This window comes from Helicoverpa armigera, chromosome 3, assembly GCF_030705265.1.
Source record: "Helicoverpa armigera isolate CAAS_96S chromosome 3, ASM3070526v1, whole genome shotgun sequence".
NCBI classification, from domain to species: domain Eukaryota; kingdom Metazoa; phylum Arthropoda; class Insecta; order Lepidoptera; family Noctuidae; genus Helicoverpa; species Helicoverpa armigera.
Window position 1 is genome coordinate 12,730,917 of NC_087122.1, and position 17,449 is coordinate 12,748,365.

General features: G+C 40.6%; 1 protein-coding gene across 3 annotated transcripts in view; it reads left to right on the top strand.

Moving 5' to 3' along the window:
* Positions 1-17,449, top strand: part of Nrg (Neuroglian) — a 43,345-nt gene that overhangs the window by 18,294 nt on the left and 7,602 nt on the right. For all 3 annotated transcript variants that reach the window (XR_010278190.1, XM_064043706.1, XM_064043705.1), the window contains exons 6-13: positions 693-968; positions 8,645-8,786; positions 10,055-10,182; positions 13,685-13,966; positions 14,729-14,951; positions 15,146-15,290; positions 15,539-15,700; positions 15,875-16,847. Coding sequence is in view for 2 of the 3 variants with exons in the window: in XM_064043706.1 (XP_063899776.1) it covers positions 693-968; positions 8,645-8,786; positions 10,055-10,182; positions 13,685-13,966; positions 14,729-14,951; positions 15,146-15,290; positions 15,539-15,700; positions 15,875-16,847 (2,331 nt within the window). In the remaining variant the exon portion in view is untranslated. The remainder of the gene's footprint in view (positions 1-692; positions 969-8,644; positions 8,787-10,054; positions 10,183-13,684; positions 13,967-14,728; positions 14,952-15,145; positions 15,291-15,538; positions 15,701-15,874; positions 16,848-17,449) is intronic.

Genomic DNA, 17,449 nt, shown 5'->3' on the forward strand with positions numbered 1-17,449 from the left:
CTTGGAAATTCTCTATGACTCTGCTCATAGTACTCAGGTTTATAATTGTTTCAATAGAATCAAAGAGATGGAAATGACACAAGTTTTATTCAATAAATGCCAGCAAACATATCTAAAGGGACATACTTGGCTGTGACATCACCTATTCTCCATTCTATAACAAACAGTATACAATAAAATAATACACAATATGGGAGAAGTCCAGAGATACAATCACGTTAAGCTTGACCTGGTTTTATGAGAAATGAGCAATTTATGGCAACCACCCAAGATTCGAAGATTTTATGAAGTCAATTTAAGTAAAATATGACGAAGCCACGTTACCTAACTTGAGTGATTAATGTGTGTTTCATTCCCACTGTATTTAATCAAAAGTGAATTAACCTGATGTTAGATACACGAGCAAACTTTGGTATCGTATAGGATCCGAAGTGTTCAAAGCGACATTAATTCAGTTATGCTAATTCTACTCCTCCTAAACGTTGAAGCTTGTTTGTAGGTGTTATTCGATAGCACATAGTTTATATTATTTTTTTAGGTACTGGAAAGTATGTTAGTGTTAATTAATGTTAATATCGAAACTTTTGGCAGAACCTTAACAGAAGATTTCTTAAAAAAAAAATACATAAATAGGTTATCTATTACATAACATATAAATAAAACCGGTTCTAATACAATCTTTTGTTTCCTAGCCGCACCATTCTTCACGGTGGAGCCGGAATTCCAGAACTTAGCTGAAGGCGAGACTGCTGAGATCAAGTGCGAGGCTGGTGGTACTCCCGTGCCTAAGATCACGTGGATCCACAACGGCAAGCCTATAGAACAAGCTGAGCCCAACCCGAGGAGACAAGTGAACTCCAACAGCATTATCATCACGAATCTCGTGAAGAAGGATACTGGCAACTACGGATGTAACGCTACCAGTTCCATTGGATACGTGTACAAAGATGTTTACATTAATGTTCAATGTGAGTACCTAGTTTTTATTTTTTTGTCTTTTATAATGTGTATTACAGGACTACCTAAAAAGAAGAGATTTCTAATATAGCAGACTTTGTCGAACATCGACAGTTTTCACTTCGCTAGTAACATGGAATAAAACCATATAAAGCCCTGCAGTGAGAGCTACAAGCAGTACACACGAACAGAGAATAGTAATATTCTATTTACCATAGTTCCAACTAGCAACGCAACCAGCTTACACTCGGTAGCCTTAATCCTCACGAGTCTAGATAAAAGGAAGGTTACCCGCACTGGACATGCGTGCTACAAAAACTGGTCTTATCAATCGATACACTAGAATGCGTCACGCATTGAAAGCTAATGTAACTCGTTATTGTAACTGTCTCACATATCCTATTGCCTACATATTCAGTGTTCCACTATAACTGGTAGAAATGCGAAATGTTTGTAAAATGTATGCGAGTTCTTCCTGTGTCGGCGTTCCGTCGGTAGCGATGGCGCCGGCCCGTCCTACATTTTTGTTTCTTTGCTCAGCTCAAGCGTTGTTTTTTTAATGTTCATTGTTTTAAAGCTGAGGTGTGAAACATTTTAGTGTGCAAGTTTTCTGAAACTGTTTTGAAAAATATTTGCTTTTATAACTGTTTATTCATTTTTATACTACTAACATTTACGAAAACTATAAGTTATGCATCTAATCTTAAAAATTACGTCATTTATTGTAAAGAGTTGGATATAATTTTCTAACTGTTTCAACTAGGTCACTTCAGTTACGTTGTTATAACATCGACCTGTGGAAACTTAATTCATTCAGTAATTGTTAAACTTGGTAGTTCCACGCATGTTATGTTTGTGTCGTCAACTTAATTTACAAATAACATTCTGCAGTTTTGGACTACTCTACGAGTTCACACAACTCGAACAAACAAGTTCGATAAACAGCACAATTTTATAGCGATCCGCTTCCTTCCTAACAAGTTCTGTTCACTAACTTTTATAAAGAAACGACAAAGCTACAACCACCATAAACTGTCACTCATACTTAATTATGACCCTAATGTACCTAAGCACATAAACTTGTCCATGCAACCCAAAATAAGCCTTGTGTGGCAAAAAATATAGTCGTGATTTTCTTGAAATATGTGTGCCACTTGGCATTCGCCCCAGTCACTCCTAGATGAACTCATAAATACTGGGAATAAATCTTTATTGTGTGGAGAAAAAAGTTGCTCTTGAAACGTCACAGTTGGTCTGCGATGTATAATGTGGGAGGGATCGATATGCCCATTGAAATTATATTTATCGATCTAGTTATACACCCTACCGTAGTTCGCAGTCCTGCTTCTATTGAATTACAGAAAATGTTAATACAATCATGAATAGGAGAGTCTGAAAGTTTTTCATAATAATAACCATAGTAGAAGATATTTCTTTCTTGGAAATGTTTCACAATTATTTGTTGTGTAGTTTATTTTGTTGCTTCGGATGGGAGGGTTCATCCTAGTAACATTTGTATAGAGACAGCTATAAATACATCGGAATCGTTATCGATTTGCTATACAAGCGGTTTGCGTAGGGGAGAACTTAATCGATTTCCATTTGCAATGTTGGGTCTGTCTCTCTCCCTGTTGGGGTTCCTAGCTTGATAGTTTCGGCACTTTTTCGCTTAATGTAGAATTGGGATGCACTTCTATAGGCGTAGACAGTACATTGAACTGTTGTTAATGTTGTATTTATTGATTGAGGAAAAATCGATAGCCAAAGGAAAATCTTCAAGTAACGATTACATATTTTGAAACTTGAATTTTACTTCTCGTACAAGTTTTACAAAACCCGGAAAGCAATTAATACCACAGAGGCCATTTTCATTACTCTGAAACAAATAGGAATGATCTTGGTCTTATAACACATTTCTTAATTACATATCTGAACGTATGACGTTATGTCATGGTCGCACGCTCATTCATAAGAGTCGGGCTTTAATTTAATGCCAGAATTCTTGCAAAGTAAATTAACAGATAAATTACAAATAAGTACTTTAAATTAAATAGAATATGGATACTTGACACCTCAAAATGTTGAGGTATATTTCGTAAAGTTACAATGATTAAGTACAATTTCTTTATCTTAGGGTCAGTTCACACCGAGACGCGACGCGACGCGACGATACTCAAAGAGGCCAATGATTTCGCGCTGCGCCGCTGCGCCGCGCTGCGCCGCACAATGTAATGTGTATCTTTTCGTGTAGTGAATAAAGTATATTCTGAGTCGCTCTGTGAAAAATGTGCGCGCAGCGTCGCGCCGCGTCGCGTCTCGGTGTGAACTGACCCTTAGTTTGTGTCTTCTCGTTATAAATAAATTTCAACTTCAGTTCTAATGAGACCTTGTTAAGATGAATTTTGATGAGACTATTAAGTGTTCCTTGTCAAAGCGCCTACGGACAGATTACTTGAAGCCTAATATTTTGTGCTAATCACTTTCGCCCTCGGTAAATCAATCAAGACTATTGGATCTACGCTCAATTTTCTTGATAAATTCATTTTGTAACAAATTACCTACCTACCTAAATTATTAAGTTTTCACCAGGACTATTTTCTTCTGGGTTGAAAATAAATAATTTTGAAGTAATACCGTCCTATTAGCCTTAAAAGCTTGGACATTGGATCGCGTGACGCGCCTACCAGTAACACTAAAAAGGGCTTAATTAATTAGATTTACATACTAAATCTTATCGGTGAATTCCACACTACATATTTATACAGCAAGCTTATTTAATTCATAGTGAAAAGCCTCGGGCGTGAGGGCTGTTTACGATCTGCGTGTTCAAAACTACGTGAAATATTTTGAAATTCAAAATTATAAAATGTGAAGTTGGTACTTTTGGTCGCATATTTTTTCAGATAAGTGGCTTAACATTGCGACATATCTTCTTAAGAATACAATTTGATACTATGATGTTTTTAAATCCATATGGAAAATGCTCTAATGTTAGTTTACGCTCGTAGTCATTACTTTCCTAATAAGTGTTGACCCTCGACTAGAAATCATCTCGCGGCACTTGAAGCAGACGCGATAGAGCACGCCTCTCGATACGAACCCATTCAGCCTTCAAGGCTACAAAGTCGAGATATCTTTTTGCTTTCTTTCAATATGGTACCGTATTGATTTTCCTTTATTCCAGTTATGAGCAGGAAAATGCCACTACCTCTATTTCATCTGCAGTATAAGACTTGTATAAAATCCATTACCGCATTGTTCCTCGTATATAATTTCCGATTATGATCAGCACGTATTCCAAAGCAATTTAAATGCTCAAACTCCACACAAATTAGTTTCCGAATAAACCGGTTGTGCATACAAATAGCAGGAATGACGCGGTGCAGCCCGGGATTACGCAGGTCCCAGCCATGACCTAGATACCCCGGGATGCTTCGACCCGCCCGAGTATTGACATTGTAGACCCGGCCGATAGTTTCGTAATTAAGAGGAATTGCTACTGTGTCAATTGTTTCAGCATTAATTGCTGTGTTAAGCTTTGTTTCATTGTGATTTAAAAGCGTTTGATCTTTGTTTTATCGGGTCGAACAAGTTGCATAAGTAAATAGGTTTAAGTAGGAACTAAACTTTTCGGTTCACTGACATTTGATATTTTCGATTTCATAGTTATTTCATTTCTATTATTTGTAAGAGTACGCAAAATATTTTCCAACAAGCTTTATCAATTTCTACATTCAGACATGATTTAAGTGCACACAGCAAAGTACACGACGATCCTCATAGCGGGAGACCACACGGCACGATAAGTCAAATCACGTCACTCACACTTAAGTTATTGACGACATATGTTAATATATTCAGCACCGAGTAATGATTTAAACTGCGCGAGATTGATTTTCAGAAGCATTCGTGTTTCGTTTTTGTATGACAAGCTTGAAGCTCAGTTTTTCTCGGAATTGGACAGGTTTCGCTGGTTCTGCTTTTGAGGATGCGCTTTGTATGTTTTATGATGAAAGGAATTTACTATGCAATGTTCATAAAACATTTATGAAGATGTTTCCTTAAGCTGGAGCTTGCTAGAAATATGAACGTGAAACGTAAAAGTTTTACAGTCGCTTCATATAAGATCCTGCTTTCGTCGTCCTAGTATGTCCTTAAAGATCAAATTCTCATTTCTTCTTATCCAACTACACACTAAACGTGTCTATAACATCTCAGACGGTACTTATCTGCGATGCAATTTAATATCAAGAGATACAAATTCATAAGCAGACGGCAAAACGACTGGGAGTCACGTTCGACCTTAGGTTTTAATCGCAGCTCACTAAATACGCGACGAGTTTATTGTAGCTGCTTATCAGTGTTGGTAAGATGAGGTTTTAATTTTCTGTCATTGCTGTGACATAGAGTACATTGTAAACCTTATGGTGGAATCTCACTATGACTAGCAACTTAAGAAATATACCTATAAGTACGGGTCATTTTTTTGGGCATATTTGATACACAATCTTATGTAAAACGTAGAGTGCTCCAAGGGTCAATTTTAGGACAACTCAAGTATATGCCCCAGCCAAATGAGAAAATTGTGGTTTTATTAGAGTTAAAGATATGGTGTGAATTCTAGATCTAGAACTGTCGTCCAAAAATAATACGAGAATTATAGTTATGCACAGAATGCCGAACGCGCATATAATTAGTCTCGTACTCTGTCGTATGGCTGGTAAACTACTGAAATGCTAGTGCAATTCATATCGGGTGGTGTTAGAAGCGAGACCGTTCCACATTCATACTTTACGGCCGTAGTATGCAGCTGCACCCCACTAATTGCTAAATAGCGTGAGCTTATGACGTAACTCAAGCCCTTTGGGGGTTGAAAAAATGTCTGCCTTTTACTTGATATGCTGTTTGCCTCCTTACTTATCGGATTTGTTTTGCGACCATTGTTCCCGATTAGTTATGTTTCGTTTATGCTGAAATGCGATTAAATATGATTCGATAAACTTAATAAATGGATGTAATTTTTTCGTTCCAAGCGTAACTTATTTTGTAGCGCAGTTTGTTTTGGGAGTTACGTTAGAGTTTTAACAACAACCAATATTTTTGATGTCGCGTTGAACAAAAACTGCTCCGGACAGCATGCTCCGGCAGCTGCCAGAATAACAACAATAAACCGTCTTTTTATTACACGCGTATTAAAAACTTTTAAAGAAACATTCAAAAGTGCAACATTTCTTTGGCCCGTATCGTGATCGTTATCAGACATCCATTCACGCGCAATACGCTTGTAAATTACAGTAGCACCCCAGTTTACCTGAACGGTTGAATTTAACCCCAACTACAAAGATGGGAGCGCCGAAGGGTGTGGATGGATTAATATCCGAATTTTTTTCCTCTATCTGAGTTCAGTAACCTATTGTGATGTGAGTCATCCCCAAAATCCACAATAATGAATACAGAGGTTTGTGGTATCGGAAATTCCTATTACGGCGTGTTGTCCGCTTTTATTCTCTCCCCTAATATCTGTCCTACGTGTATAGCTGTATGATGCTACAAAAATATGCTGTCCAATCACTTACAATGAAATTGAATATGAAATTAATATGGCATAAATGAAATTACATTAAGCACTTGTAAAAGCATTTTAGGAATTAATACTTCTCAGAACTTTTCGACATGAATGTAATTGAAGGATTTGGCAGTCTGCTAACTTTTAAAATAATTTTTGTTAGTCATTTTGAACTCTATGTAAAATTGCGTAGTACCTAAATTGATCCGTACCTATACTCTCGGGATTATTGAAAATTGTGCTTGCGCTTCAACTTTGTCTCTTCCCAATTTCAAATTCAATTAATAACAAGCTTTGAAGATTAGAACAACATCTCCTGAGACGAAGTTACTAAGCACCTTATGTCTTCCTAAACCGCACTCTTAATAGAATGAATGAAACGAATAAAGAGAACAAAGTAGGAAGTACAGTCCTTTGAGATTAAGATGGACAGTTGCAAAGTACGGGGAATACTATGTTATATCACCACCGGCGCGTGTGTCCTCCATTCATGTCAGACAAAGCCAACATGTTTAACAATGTTTGGCCAACATGCTTGCCGATAGGTGAGGCCAATGTTTGCACAAATATTTCATCCAGCAAGGACGCTCGGGTCGTTGTAATAATTTTGTGTCAACAATGAATGTCAAATTAAGAACTGGGCTTGGGTTGGGTATTCATATTTGCTGAACTATTAAACCGATTAGCATTTTCGAATACTACAGGCAGGATGGAAGATATTTTCAATTCTGAAATGTTCCACAGTAAAAGCGGGCTTCGTTCCACAAAATATTAGTTGTACGTGCTGAAAGCTTCAAAGATAATTTTGGAACAAACGCTTGTTTTCATCGCCGCCCTAATGCGCCAATCATAACATATCAACATGGCATCGTTATAAATTAGCCTTTCAAACGTTCGAGCGTAACAGCCGGAATAACAAACTTATATCGCTAATCCGATAATTTGTGTAATCGCCCTGATTTCCCTTTTATATTGAGGTTTATTTCCACCTTATTTATCTTCTCCCCTATTTTGTTTATGGGGGGTTCGTTTTGAGATGATCCAATATAATTTATGTGATTATGTAATGGTTAAATTGGGTTATTCGATATTACTGTGTTGTTGAAAAGAGCTTAGGTAACTGATTTTTTGTTCGAATATTTTGTTGTACTATAATTCTTATAATCGAACCCATAATTATCTTTGTGCTATTGACAAGGACATCATTGACATGCGATTACTTTCTTGTCATAGAATTAATATTAATGATGTTCATTTCGATGACGTCAAAGACCTTTCATGTTTCCTAAAGACAGCTCAAGCGTGTAATATGCTTACGTATTCATCAAGAGCCTCAAATAATATAGGCTGGGACAATTTAGGAATTCATGTGTGTATAACGAGATGTCTCTAGTAGCCGTCTATTGGCCACATCCTCGCGACACACATTCACACGCCCACCCGCTATCCGCGAGAAATATAGCCCACGGATATTATTATGCACTTACCATCTTCTACATTGTGATTTATGTACCTGTTTGTTAGTCCACGTTGTGGGGAAAACAGACACTTTATGGAGTGCTTTTGACAAAAATAGACTATAATACTGGTGCATACCAGTTCAATGCTTTATTCATACGATTTGGTAACATCATACTACGGTGGCGTAATTGATAAAATTTTGAAATCAAAATGGTGAACAATAGCACATAAACGAGAGACGGGACGTGACCAATTAATCAAAAGAGGGATCAAAATTACGGCGCGATGATTTTCAGAAAACACTTCTCTGCGATAAGCAGCAATTTAGCTCATTAAAACATTTATTGTCTCTCAAATTATATTTACTTTGTAAATCATTAATTGAAGGGCATATTGACCTTATTGATCATGGCCTTAAAATGCCTGGTCTTAAAATGCCTGGTCTTAAAACCTTCTCGCACCTGGAGCGTGCGTGATGATCAATGAAAGTGAACGAAGCAGTTCGTAAGGATCTCTGGATAACGTTTCGCATTTCTTCCTATTATAATATCACCTTAAGGCGAACACTGAAATAAACATTTTGTACCATGGGCTACTATGGACTTCATGGGCAATCACACAATTTTTTTATAATGTTCTAATTCTTGTTTCCTTATGCAGCAATCCCGCCAGAAATCAAGGAGGGACCAGAGAACCTCACCAGGGTGGATGGCTCCGAGGCTGTGCTCAAGTGCAGAGTGTTTGGAGCGCCGAAGCCCATCGTCAAATGGATGAAGGACGATGTTGACGTTACTGGTGGGAAGTAAGTAACTTAAATGACAACTTTCTCTCAGGTGGTAGGGAACTTTGAATATTGCTTAGAATCGAAAATGTCTTCTAACGAGATTTCTGAATTTGTCATATGGGGCAAACGCGTCTAAAGCGCTTCGAAGATCCTTAAGTTATTCATTGTTATCTATTCCTAGAAAACATTTACCCACGCGGTTTATTTTATTAATTCCTTAGATAAGTGGGATATGTCTGGAATTTAGTGTCTTATCAGTTTTTATTTGATTCCAAGTCTTAAAAAGGTCATGATGACTGATACATCACTCAGTTTTTGTTGCCGTCAAAAATTGATTTATTAGATGGTAGAATGAGGGTTGTTTGTAACGCTTTTTTTAAGAACTAAGATCCGAATGATTGATGTAAAAGAAGATATTGCAGAATTTATGACAACCATTTTAAAATAAAAACGCTTGTTATAAAATTGGCGAATATTTTTTTATAAAGAAGACACAAATGTTCAGTCTTTGCACGTTCTCACAGCGAACAAACATACTAAGATTACAGCTCTGAATCGCATATCTGAACATTCTAAGTCGTGTTTACTGAAGGAAATATTATCCGATTTCAGCTCCCTCGGGACATGAAAAGGGGTTTTATAGTTCATTGGTCTAACATCATCGCTCAACGTATAACATCGATCAAGAGTATTTTCTCGAAGCTTATTTATTGTACTTGTAATACAATTTGTGATTGATGAAGCAACAGTTCTTATTAATTCCTTCTAGATGTTTCTATGGAAACGGATCTTTATTTATGCTTAAAGGGCAAAGATTAACCTGTGTTAACAGATTACAGTGTGTTATAAATAGGTTTCCTTAAAGGTCCCAACGGATGACGTTATTTTGGGATATTTTTGTTTCTTGTTATTTATTAGTTTATCCTCTAATCTTGTTAAGTGACTTGACTTTTTGGATGTATCAGGCGAATTGATTGTGTTCTATTTTTGGTTCTCTCTGTTTAACTGATAGACATAACATATTTGTAAAAGTATTTCAGTACCACAAAGTATGGGGGTTAAAGAAGAAAGGGTTAGTATAAACTTTCCTATGAAATAATTGGGGTATTTATCCTATAAAAATACAATCATTATATCCATTAAAGATAGAATTATAGCTTTTGATATTCTGTATTTCATAATAGATAAGGTAACCGCTTATTTATAGGTAGTTTTAGAAGACTCTTTTCCAAAGACGGGTAACTATTGGTGGAATATCAACCTCCTAACCTCGTATCCTTGTTCAGATACAACATAACCGCGGACGGTGACTTAGTGATCCATGAGGTGGCGTACACCGACATGGGAACCTACCAGTGCTACGCGAAGAACAAGTTCGGGGAGAAGTCCGCTTACGGATCACTTGATGTTAAGAGTAAGTGTTTAGCATAAAATATTCTCTAATTGTCTGACTAATGGAACATTGAACACTGGAAGCCATATAAAATTTTGATGAAATGACCACTTAATAAAATTTAACAAGTATATAATTTTTGCGCCATGTACTAGTTAGATTTAACTACTATTGTTCGGCCGTGTAGCGACGGCTTAAGAATACACATGTCGCTACCCCTTCTTCCAGTGGGTGTCGTAGAAGTCGACTAATGGAGTAAAAAAATGCACCGAACACCAGTGCGAGAGAAGGAAAACTCGGAAAAAAACCCTCTATCAACCCGTCTGGCCAGCGTGATAGCAGTAGGCTAAATACCTCCATGAGCAGCACAAAAAAGCCACGGCCCCTAGTTCCCGGCAGTCCCGCTATTCCCGGTCACGGTGGCGACCGTGGTTACGGTGGGACAGGGGGTGCGAAGAATCTCCGGGTTACGGGAGGCCACCAAAATAAACTGACTCTTGCGACGTACAACGGCCGCACGCTACGGCTTGACTCGCATCTGGCGCAACTCGAGGTGGAACTTGGGAAGATTAGGTGGCACATATTAGGGTTATGTGAAGTTCGAAGAGAGGGGGAGGACACCATAACCCTCGAATCAGGTCACCTAATGTACTTCCGAGAGGGAGACCAACAATCCCAAGGTGGCGTTGGGTTTCTGGTTAATAAGTCCCTAGCTGATAACGTTGTGGAGGTGTCTAGTGTGTCGAACAGGGTAGCGTACCTTATCATAAAGCTCACCGACAGGTATAGCCTCAAGGTAGTGCAAGTGTACGCACCGACCTCGACACATTCAGACGATGAAGTGGAGGATATGTTTGATGATATATCAAAGGCCCTCCACTTCACTACAAAGACCCACTACACCGTTGTCATGGGGGACTTTAACGCTAAAGTGGGAGTACAGATTTGCGGCGAATCGGCAGTAGGATCCCATGGATTTGGAAGCAGGAATCATAGGGGGCAAATGCTCGTCAACTTCCTCGAACGCGAGGGGCTCTTTTTGATGAACTCCTTTTTCAAAAAGCAGCCCCAAAGGAAGTGGACGTGGCAAAGCCCCGACACTATGACTAAAAATGAGATTGACTTCATCATGACGAACAAGAAGCATATATTCAGAGACGTCTCTGTGATCAATAGGTTTAATACCGGGAGCGATCACCGACTTGTCCGAGGCTCTCTGAATATCAACTTCAAGGCCGAACGTTTCCGTCTGATGAAGGCCAGGCTCCGACCAACACTGCTCCAAACCATGACAGGATCTGAAACGTTCCAGTTAAATTTGGAGAACCGATTTGCCGCCGTGGAAACCACAACAGACGTTAACCAGAACCACGAATATGTGGTTCGGATCCTCAGGGAGGAAGGTTCGAGATTCTGTAACATGCAGCGTAAGGACAAGAAATCAAAGCTTTCGGAAGAGACATTAGGGCTTATGAAGAAACGACGTGAAAACCCGCCTGTCACTTCGTCAGCTAAGCGGGCTCTAAACCAAGAGATCAACAAGCACGTACGACGCGACCTCCGGTGCTCCAATACTCTTGCCATTGAAAGAGCAATTGAGCTGAATCGGGGGTCAAAGGTGTTCGTACAATCTCTTGGAAGAAGCCACTTGACGAAGCTGACCACAACAAGTGGAGAAGTCGTTTCTTCGGTGCCGGCAGTCCTTTCGGAAGTGGAAAATTTCTATAGCCGGTTATACGCATCGCATGCATCTCGACCTGATCCCGGAAATGAGGATTCTAGAGCCACATTAACACGCCATTTCACCGAAGACCTGCCAGAAGTCAGCAGTGGCGAAATCGAGATCGCTCTGAGACAGCTCAAAAATGGAAAAGCCCTGGCGAGGATGGCATTACAACAGAGCTATTAAAAGCAGGAGGAAACCCCTTACTGGTGGAGCTCCAGAAGCTTTTTAATGCCGTCCTGTTTGAAGGGAGAACTCCAGAGGCGTGGAGTAGGAGTGTTGTCGTCCTGTTCTTCAAAAAGGGAGACAAAACCCAGCTGAAGAACTATCGACCCATTTCCCTCCTAAGCCACGTCTATAAGCTGTTCTCAAGAGTAATCACGAACCGACTTGCGCAAAGACTCGACGAATTCCAACCACCGGAGCAGGCTGGATTTCGGAGCGGATACGGCACCATAGACCACATCCACACAGTGCGGCAAATTATACAGAAGACCGAAGAGTATAATCAGCCCCTGTGTCTAGCATTTGTGGACTATGAGAAGGCCTTTGACTCGGTTGAAATCTGGTCTGTTCTGGAGTCCCTGCAGCGTTGTCAAGTAGATTGGCGATACATCCAAGTGATGAGATGTCTCTACGAAGCCGCTACAATGTCCGTCCAAGTACAGAATCAGCAAACTCGATGCAACGGTATGGGCCTTCCCATACCGTTGCATCGAGGAGTGAGACAAGGGGATGTTATTTCCCCGAAACTGTTCACTAATGCAATGGAGGATATGTTCAAGACGCTGAACTGGAAAGGACGCGGCATCAACATCAATGGTGAACACATCTCTCACTTGCGATTTGCTGACGATATCGTCATCATGGCGGAAACGCTGCAGGACCTACAACAGATGCTGAACGACCTGGCTGAATCTTCTCTACGCATTGGCCTACGGATGAACTTGGACAAAACCAAGGTCATGTTCAATGAACATGTTCTACCGGAACCGATTGCGATACACGGCGCCGTTCTCGAAGTTGTTCGGAAATATGTATACCTTGGGCAGACATTGCAGTTAGGTAGAAACAACTTTGAGGACGAGGTGAATAGGAGAATTCAGTTGGGTTGGGCTGCATTTGGGAAGCTACGTCGAGTCCTAACATCGTCGATCCCACAGTGCCTAAAGACAAAAGTCTTCAATCAGTGCGTCCTACCTGTCATGACTTACGGAGCCGAAACGTGGACACTGTCGGTACGGCTGGTTCACAAGTTTAAAGTCGCTCAGCGGGCTATGGAAAGGGCTATGCTCGGCGTTTCTCTGAGGGATCGCATCAGAAATGAGGTAATCCGTCAGAGAACCAAGGTCATCGACATAGCCCACCGAATCAGCAAGCTGAAGTGACAGTGGGCTGGCCATATTAGCCGAAGAACCGATAACCGTTGGGGTAAACGCGTTCTAGAGTGGAGACCACGCCTCGGCAAACGTAGTGTAGGACGTCCTCAGGCACGGTGGAGTGATGACTTGCGCAAGACGGCTGGCAGGAGCTGGATGCGAGAAGCCGAAAATCGATCTCAGTGGCGTGCACTTGGAGAGGCCTATGTCCAGCAGTGGACTGCTATAGGCTGATGATGACTATTGTTACTATATTATGTATGCCATAACATAACAAATGCACTTAAATCTCACTTGCTGCAAAAATACTTCATAACCTGTCATTTCTTAAATTCTCTATTAATATTTTGCTTTAGAAATTAAAATATTCTCAAAGTCCTATATTTTAGTTCTTTCGACTAATATCCAAAACTCCCCACAGAACGCACAATGATCACGGACAAGCCGGAGCACTACGAAGTCGCAGCGGGTTCCTCCGCCACATTCCGTTGCAACGCCAACGCAGACGACTCGCTCAAGCTTCAGATCATTTGGCTGAACGACGGCCAGCAGATAGACTTCGAGAATCAGCCGCGGTTCCGCATGACCAATGATTATTCTCTGCTGATCTCTGATACCACGGAGCTGGATTCCGGAGAGTATACTTGTATTGCGAAGACGGCCATTGATGAAGCTAGGGCTCAGGCTACGCTTACTGTTCAGGGTAAGTCTTTTTATTGATTGTGGATAATGTGGTTTTATTTGTAGTAATATTATGTCATGATTTGTAAGCCAAGGAGGTATAGGTATAGGGTTTGTAGGTAAAGTGTATTTTTTTCAGTGTTAAAAATGGTTACATTTATATGTCGACCATGAAAGTTTTGAATGAAAGCCTAAAATTCACCACTAATAAATAAATAAAATTTGTAATTCTAACTTGATTACTCATTTCTAATTCCGAGTTTGGAAAGACAATGTCAACTCCAGTGTCGTGAGCTCTATATCTTCGACCATCATTCTAAAGGTTACAGAATCTGTAACAACCTCAGTATGATGACATAAATCCTGTCGAGCACAAAGTTTATGATGTGTCGTAATGTTAACTGCTCTCGTCCAGTTACAACTAAATACTGCACTATTTGGCAAATTGCCAAAATTACTTCTGTTATGATAGCTGCTCTATATTGTCGGTAAAATGTTTAACTTCAAGTTTTGACGGAACAACATGTAGATCTAACATCGCGCATACTTTTCCCGAGGGGTTAAACGTGACCCCTTACATGTTTCTTCAGTTTATTTCGGGTTCCAAGCGATAACTTGCCGGTTGAATTTATTGCCGGTTATCCAACTTAAATCTGGACTCCGGGGCGTTACAGAGAACTCCCAAGCGTCGTAAATGTAAATTAAATTAATGTAATGGCCCTAGCATAGTCCTTACTTTCCATACTTATTGTTGACTTGTTCTAATCGTAACGGAATTTTACAGATAAGCCAAACCCACCGCAACTGGAAGGTGTAGAATGCAACGAGCGTACCGCTACCCTCCGCTGGCACTCCATGGGCGATAACCGAGCTCCCATACTCCGCTACTCTATACAGTACAACACCACCTTCACGCCCGACACCTGGTACACGGCTAGCGACAACGTGCCAGCCATCGACACCTCCTGGACCGTCCAGCTCAGTCCCTGGGCTAACTACACCTTCAGGTAACTGTCGCTATAACATCAGCATCCTGCGACACCCGGTACAGCCGACAGTCAGATGAAAAGCAGTGTTCAATACCGAGTGACTGACCAATTTGCTCTGTCCGCTGCCTTGCAATTCAAATCCCTTACACTCCCTATAAGAGATTAATTTGCTTCTACATACGGTTAGTAAATAAGAATGTACTTGATTGCAGAGTGAGCGCGTGGAACAAGATCGGGCCGTCCAGTCCGTCGTCGCACTCCGAGGTGTGCAGCACGCAGCCCGACGTGCCCTACAAGAACCCCGACAACGTCGTCGGCGAGGGCTCCGACCCCACCAACATGGTCATCTCTTGGGAGGTACATAATGTGGACTAAATGATTTATATACATTGCTGTGTAAGATTAGAAGAACTGAGTGCCAAAGCAAGAGCATTATTTCGTTGTTCTCTCTCTAAAATAATTACATAGATTAGCATTCGCTCTAGTTTAAACGTATCTTGTCCACCAGATTATCTTTCCATTGTACTGAAGAGTACTTTTTACTCTCCAAATCACTTCATTTGTAAAAAAATATGCAATTTCTTATTGGCTTGATTATTTTCCAGAAAATGCCACAAATCGAGCACAATGGTCCCGGGTTCTACTACCTGGTAACTTGGCGCCGCAACATCACCGGTCAACCCTGGGTGGAGGAGCAGGTCCGCGACTGGCAGCAGACGCAGTACGTCGTCACCAACACACCCACCTTCGTGCCTTACAAACTTAAGGTATACTACTTACATACTGGTACTTAACAATAAGCTCTACAACTTTGTCGACCAATCAAGCACATTTAACAACTGTATAGTTTTAACCTGCAATATTTGTGACCTCAGTAACATAAAAAATCTCATTAATGGCTATGATGATATGTCTAGTAATTGACTAATTTAATCCCCCAGGTAACCGCGGTGAACTACAAGGGTACATCTAACGTGACTCCCGTAGAAGTGATCGGCTGGTCGGGCGAGGACGTGCCCCTGCAGGCGCCGCAAAACTTCACCCTCGTGCAGGTCACCACCGGCACCACTGCTCTACTCAACTGGAACCCAGTACCACCGGAGTCCGTTCGCGGACACTTCAAGGGATACAAGATACAGACCTGGGTGGATGGAGAGGAAGACCGCCTCAAGGAAATATTGGTCAAAGCCGACGCCTCCAGCGCTCTAGTCAGCAAGTTCAAGCCCTTCAAGAAGAACAACGCCAGGATCTTAGTATACAACGGCCGTTTCAACGGACCACCCAGTGACACCCTCAGCTTCCACACCCCTGAAGGCAAACCCGGCACTGTGAAGTCATTCGAAGTGTACCCCATCGGGTCATCAGCCATGCTGCTCAAGTGGGACAAACCCATCGATGAAAACGGAGTCCTCACCGGATACAAAATCTACTACCAAAAAGTCACCGGCACTTCTCTAGGACCCACCCAAGAAAGGAAGAAGGAAATCGACCCTAAGTTCGACCGCGCAAAGTTGGCTGGACTCGAACCCAACACCAAGTACCGTATTGAAATCAGAGCAAAGACTAAGGCTGGGGAAGGTGACAAGTATTTCGTGGAACAGTCGACGAAATCAGTTGAGAAGGCCAAGCCAGACATTCCACAGTTTGAGACGAGCACACTGCCTGCTAAGGAGGGGACTGCGCATATCTTGGTTCGTTGGATTCCTTCGTTGGACGGTCACGCGGGCACTCACTTCGTGGCGTGGTACAAGCTGAAGGGTCACCCCGACTGGTCGAAGACTAACGAGGTGACGGATGATGACTACGTGATCCTGACGGGCTTGGAGCCGGGACAGGTGTACGAGGTGAAGCTGACGGCGCATGATGGAGAGTACTTCAGCGCCAGCGAGATCAAGGATGTCGATACTACCATTGGTAAGCCCTCCCTTATATCTCTCCTTTATGTATGATGAAGAGATAAAATATGTTTAGCTTGTTGCGCAGGGAAATGTACTTTTGTTTCGTACTCTTGTTGCATTTATGTATGTTTTAAGGTTCCTGTATACATCTTATGTTTTTTTTTACAAGGGGTAAATAAAAATGTTATCGGTTACTTTTTCTGACTAAAGTCTCTTATTCATCTCATTTAGTCTCTTTCTTTAGTTTCGCTTTCAGCTTATCTGAAATGAGAGACTAAGCTGAAAGGTTATCTGAAATGAAACATGTTCAAATAAAGATATACCTAAGCACGCACCAATGGTGATCTTTAAAAAAATAATGTAGATCTATAGTTTTTGTTTCAAACTTGAGTTGAGCTGTGACCAAAATTCAAATTATAGTTATCTGAATTTTTTTTTTTTTTATGAATTTCTGTTTTTAGTGGGTGTTGCTACTATCACTCTATATGTTAATCGTTTGATCGATCTAGTAAATTTTCAAGAAATTTTATTTTATTTTTGAAAGAATAACAGTCCGATTATTATGTAAAGAAATGAATAATACAGATATAATAAGAGTAGGTTCCTCTTTTCGCGTCC